The 6,209-nt window shown below is 34.8% G+C and overlaps 1 protein-coding gene across 2 annotated transcripts in view; it reads left to right on the top strand.

Moving 5' to 3' along the window:
• Positions 1-5,734, top strand: part of ABCD3 (ATP binding cassette subfamily D member 3) — a 72,813-nt gene extending 67,079 nt beyond the window's left edge. For both annotated transcript variants that reach the window (XM_090269761.1, XM_090269760.1), the window contains exons 22-23: positions 2,242-2,298; positions 4,251-5,734. In XM_090269761.1, the coding sequence (XP_090125887.1) occupies positions 2,242-2,298; positions 4,251-4,328 (135 nt within the window). In that variant the 3' untranslated portion in view covers positions 4,329-5,734. The remainder of the gene's footprint in view (positions 1-2,241; positions 2,299-4,250) is intronic.
• The last annotated feature ends 475 nt before the right edge of the window (positions 5,735-6,209 follow it).

Here is a 6,209-nt window from a genome sequence, read left to right on the forward strand (position 1 = left end):
TAATTCACCCATTTTTTTCCTTTGGCCTGGGCAATATTTTACCAAACCTCCTTTTAGTAGCCTTTTCTGAGAGTATCTACGTTGGTTCCATTCTTTAAGTAATTACTCAGTAGTCTCAGTTTTTTGTTTTTTTTTTCCTGTGAGGAATTATTGCTATCACCTATACTCTTGTTTAATTTTTCTCAAAATTTTGAGCAAGATCCAAAAATTTTAAGTAAATGAAGTACCAGAGTCTTTTAGCATTTTGTAACTGTTCTCTGGGAATTGAGACTAAATATAAGGTTTGTGTTGCACATAAAAGCATGAATCCTGCTACTGCACATGTGGTCATGGATCAGGAGCATCAGCATCCTCTGTGAGCTTGTTAGACGTGCCGACTCACAGGCCCTTCTAAACAAGAATCTGTATTTTAACAAGAATTCCAGATGATTCAAATGAACTTTAAAGTTTGAGAAGCATTGATGTACTGATGAAAGAATAAATTTGCTGCATTCATCTGTGTAGGAAGATTTTTAACTACTGATTTTGTTTCTTGGATGATTTTTTTTCTATTCTTGAATGAGTTTTGGTCATTTCTAACTTTTTATGCACTTGTCTTTATAGATTTTGAGATTTAGAAGTATTAGAGATGGTCATGGCATTTTCTTACATGTAAAACCATGTAGCCTCTTTGATCGGTGACTTAGAGGCTCTTTGCTGGTAATTTTGATGGAGCGATTTCCTTTAATATCTAGCTGTAGGCTCTAAGTCTCCACATAAGGTGCAGTTCTCCTACTATGTATTTTGACTTCAGTGATTCCGTTATAAAGAATGCCTCACTAAGTCAAGATCTAATACAATTATTGTAGAATCACGAAGAGAAGGAATATCTGAAATGAGCTTTCAAAAATCAGATAATTGTTGTACTCTTGAAGTGTGTGTTGTATAAATAACTGATAATATACTTATTTTGTCAGCAGTTTCTAATCAGTTTGAAAACCTTTCCACATGGCATTCAAACTTATGACACAATTAAGTTTGAAGTGTACTTTGTCATCACCTCATACAGCATAATTGTAAATACAAAGTTGGGCACTTAAAGTTCATGATAAAAATGATCCAGAATATACTTAACACTGATTTTTTTAAAAATTATCAAATGGCAATAAAATGTAGAGCTCATGATGAAAATTTCCTGGATATCCTAGCATGTAACTCTGTCACCCTTCAGAGATCCATTTTGAAAAACAGTGATCTAGAGCAGGATTTCTCAGTGGTATCACTATTGACATTTTGAGCTGGGTAATTCTTAGTTGTGGGCTGTTCTCTGCACAATAGGCTATTTGGCAGCATCTCTGACCACTACCCATTAGATGTCAATAGCACTCTCAGTTGCAACAATCAGAAATGTCTGCAGACAGTGCCAGAGGTCCCCTAAGAGACAAAATCTCTCTCTCACACACACACACACACCACTGCCCAGTTGAGAACCACTGATCTAGAGCAACTAGTTATATCAGTGTTTTTTTTGAAAATGTGAAGTTTGGATTTGTAAAAGCTTATTCAAAGTCTAAAATCCAGTAAGCATTTAAAATGAAAAAATTTTTTCATTTTTTTCTGGCAAGCTCATTGGGTAGCCAAACCTGGCCTGAACCACCAAGAGATATTTAATTTATCTATTCATTGTCATTGTCCACATGTGTTGCTGTAGAAGCATTTGTGTGTTTAGTTATAGAATTCTACCCCAGGAACCTGAGGGGTGGTAAATACTGCTTTCGCAAATTTTGAATTCCAAGGCACATTCCAAAACAGGGGTTTCCAATAAAGGATTATTGACCCTGTATTGGAAAATCAAATTGGTTATAGACAATACTATATTGATTTAATTTTCCTGATGTTGCCCTTTTGCTATTTCTATCATTCTTATACTTTTTTTCATATATTTTTCACAATAAATAGGAAATGTGCTAGGATATTTATTTCTGCCCAGAACATAACAACACACAATGCTAGTACCTGTTAGTTTAGGGTTTTATTTTTCTCTTAAAGAACTTTATTGATAGCTGTTAATTTTTATTATGTGGTTGATGGCCTATACTTTGTATTACCTTAAACATTTGGCATCAGGTGTGATTTCTTTCTCTGACATTGATTTTTAACTATAGCTACTGAAGACTGTCCTGTTAGTAGCATCAACTAGATAGAGTGGTGGAATTGTACTCTGTGCTGTTGACTCACACCCAGTCATTCTCTCTGTGACAGGTTGGCATCACCCTCTTCACTGTGTCACACAGGAAGTCTCTTTGGAAGCACCATGAGGTTTGTATTTCTTACAGTGAATAATACTGTGAAAGTTTATTTTATTTAAAAATGTGAGTTCAGGTGATGATGGTTTTAGATTTCTTGGTGTATGTTCCCTTATATACATATATATACCTTAAGGGAAAAGGGTGACTCAGTTTTATAAAATGGAATAGGATTTTCTTAAATATTATTGTAGTTGTCAGTTTTGAAAGCTACAATATATATAAATAATCCCTTGTTTTAAATGAGATATTAGAGAACCAGTTATAGTTCTCCAGTTTTATAAATGACTGTTAATAAATAACTGACTAAAATTTGCATAATTTAATTACAGCTGTGGCTGAGTAAACTTTTTCTTACCACCCAGTATTGACAGAAGGAGAGTCTTAGCAAGAATTAGATCCCAAAATATCTAGGGACATTTTTGGTGGAGATTAGGACTACAGGAAAGCTGAATCACGTCAGCTTTGTTCATTATTGTGCTACGGTAAAGTGGCATTCATTAGGCAGTCACCGTAATTTACAAAGGTATGACAGATACCTCGCCTCTCCTGCTGGTGCAGCAGTGCCATTCTCAGGATGGCAGGCAGTTCTTTTCAACTCTTAATGTAAAGTGATCAAACTCTAAAAGTAAACCTAATTGAAATCATTTTGTTTTCTTTTCCTTTGTTTTCTTTCTCCTTCCCTCTTTCCTTCCATCTTTTTATATTCCTTCCTAAACGATACAGAAATTTTAGGTAAAAGAAAGGGTTTGAGAAAAATTGAAACAATGGTAAGGGTATCTTGTCCCATAAGGCACACACTTGGTTGAGCACCTTTTGTGCCAAGTACTGGGCTAATCGTGTGAGGGATCCAGAGTACTGTCCTTACCCTCAGGAACCTCTGGTATAGATGACATTGCACAGGTGATGAAATGAAGAGCGTGGGGTTGCAGTTGGAAAGCCCGAGTTCAGACACCACTGTTCCTGGCATTGATGGCTTCCTTCACATAATAAAGTTATTGATCCTTGTCTACCTGTCTCATAGATTATTATCATGAGGATCAAAGAGATAGCCTATCTGAAAGTACTTAATAAAATGTAGCGAAATTCTGTAGCTGTGTGCCTTCGAAAGGTAGTCTTTCTGGCATTATGATTTGCCTGTGTTTTCATGAGTTGAATGAGAAATTGAATAACTAGAAATCAAAGCAGTTTGAAATATATCCAAGCCTTTGTGTTTTCTCAGAAGTTCATAAACCTAACAGCCATAGGACAGTGGGAGGACTGGGGTTTTCCCTCAGGCCAGTGGTCATATGAAGAAGTGACAGGAAGAGTAACAAAGTTAGAGGTCAGAATAGCCATATAATAACAATATAAAAATGGGAAAACAAAAGTCTTTTCTGGAAATAAAAGTTCACTAAGCAGAAGTCTTTATTAACCACTGTCCTGAGTGCCTTCATAGGAGGTGTATATATAGGCACACTAGATAGCTCTTTTCCTCCTCTGCCCAATCTAAAAACAAGCAAAAAAGCCTCTATAACTTAGAGGTTCCAAGCTGATCTAGGAAACATTATTAAAGAAGTACTGAAAGCTGTCTATTTGAACAGACTTGCATCTGACTTAGTTTGATCTATGGTAGATCAGATCCTTGGTTGTGGAGTTATAGAAACATTCTAGTTTGTGGGATATTTATAGACTTGGTTCTTTTAAAATAGTGAGGAAGTCTAGTATTTTAATTCTCAGAAGGGTTAAGTATCATATCTCTTCCAAGCAGAGTTATATTGTTGCTATTTTTAGAAAGGTCAGATTTCTTCATTTAGTCTTACCTTGGAGAGCTGTGTGCAATTCTGTGTGTAAACTTTTTAAAAGTTTTAGTGGCTTAAAAATAATCATTTCTAATAATTTACTTTTATAATAATCTCTACATAAATTCATGATAAGAAGGAAATTCTCTTAGTCATTGATTTTTTCCCCCCATCTTTCCCACAGTACTACCTGCACATGGATGGCAGAGGCAATTATGAATTTAAACAGATAACAGAAGATACAGTTGAGTTTGGCTCTTAGATTCCGGAGAATTGTACCTGCTTCAATGAAATAATTACAGAAAACATTTAGAAATACAAAGTACATTGTAAAATAAAGTTGAGCTTTTTTTAAAAACAAAGCAACAAATTAAATATAAAATAATCAAGAACAGGTTGTTAAAACGTTTAATATTATATAGGATATTGCTAATTGTGTATATGTTGGTTTAATTATTAATATGTACTAAGAATGACTTTATTCTTGTGGTTGAAAAACTGCCTAAATTAAATTGGGCTTAAATCAGTATAACCTGATTCATCCTGGGATGTAAATCATTTGAAGTCAGCTAATTTGACTTTTATGGCTCTATCTTTTCCTTCAGTGAAGAACCCTGTATTTAAAACTGGGGTCATCACTTGTCCTGTCCTAACGAGATAGTCTTGAGTTTCATTTTCTGGTGCCCCATGATGGTGGGAAGTGAACAGATCATAGTGTATTATCAAAATGTACAGCATCAAGTCATAATAGTTTTTATTATTTAGCGGCAGATTTCTTTAGCTGCCTCAGTTATACTCATTCCTTGTATATGCGTTGGGGCACGTTTAACTCCAGGAAAGCCATTTGAATTTTCTTTAGGCAAATAATAAATATGCTGCTCTCATTCTGAAGTATGGAGTTGTTTTGAGAGCTCTTTGGGGTGATATAACAAAAGTATATGTGGTCTTGCTTACCACGAGGTGGTCACTATGTTTCACACCCAATCTTCCTAATGTTTGGGATATTAAAACACGCCATCCTTACACGTCAAGTTTCAGGTCTTACAAGGTGTTTAGATTTAAAAAAAAAAAAAAAGAAGAAGAATTGGACAGATTTGTGTACGTTAAAGCCCATTTGTTAGAAGTGTGGTGGCTACATGGTGTTTGACTCCACGTGAGCCATAGGAATGCACTACATGGAGCAACGCACTGAGTGTGCAATGCCATCCCTGTCTGGCTGAGATTTTATGTTTAAACAGTATGTTGCAAACCTGTTATGCACGTGGGTGAATTATGTTCCCTAGGTACTGCTTTATCTTGAAATCTTTAATAAGTTTTTAATATTTGGATTATGAGGTTGAACTATCCTGGTAGAAATCAGTTTCACCTCACCAAATCACCAGTAATGACTACATGTATTATTTGCACAAGGGGAACTGAAACTGAATATTATCAATAAGCTAGATGATCAGTTTTATGAAACTGGGGTTCAGAATGGGGCATTTTTTACTTTTGTTTCTGCATAACTGGTTTTGTTTTTTGCAGAATTAGTTATAAGAATTATCAGCTACCTAAGCAAAACTTAATGTACTGATTCCATAATAAATAACATTCAGTTTTTACCACTCTTTAACAAACTTGTATACTTAATTTCTGTTCAGATTAAAAAAGAAAATCAGATGTCCTATACATTCTTTGCTTGTTCTTTCTATTTTGGTATCTAAATAATGGGTAGTTTATACCTAGACATACAGTCCTGACTTGAAAAACAAAAATAAATTAACATTCAGAAATCTTTTTCTTTTTTTTTCGCACCCAATGTCTCTTTTTTGAACAGTATGTCAAATGTGAATTTCTCTTTTAGGAAAGACAGTTAAGACCTTTAGTGTACCTTAAAAATGCTACCAAATAGTCAGGAGACCTTAAATTATATTACTGGTCTTGGGAAAGATTTTAAGGCATTAGGGGAAGTTTGAGATTTCAGATTTCTAGAGGACCTAAAACCTACCAATGGCTGCCTCTCAATTCCTTCTATAATAGATTTTCTATTAAAATCTTTTCTTTCTTTTTTAATTTAACAAATACTAGAGTACCTCACCACTTGAGTCACAGAGGAAGACCCTCCTGGAGAGTCAGTGCACAGTAACAGACTGATGCTTCTAGG

This window comes from Furipterus horrens, unplaced genomic scaffold (genome assembly GCF_987537825.1).
Source record: "Furipterus horrens unplaced genomic scaffold, mFurHor1.1.pri manual_scaffold_3, whole genome shotgun sequence".
In the NCBI taxonomy this organism is placed as follows: Eukaryota; Metazoa; Chordata; class Mammalia; order Chiroptera; family Furipteridae; genus Furipterus; species Furipterus horrens.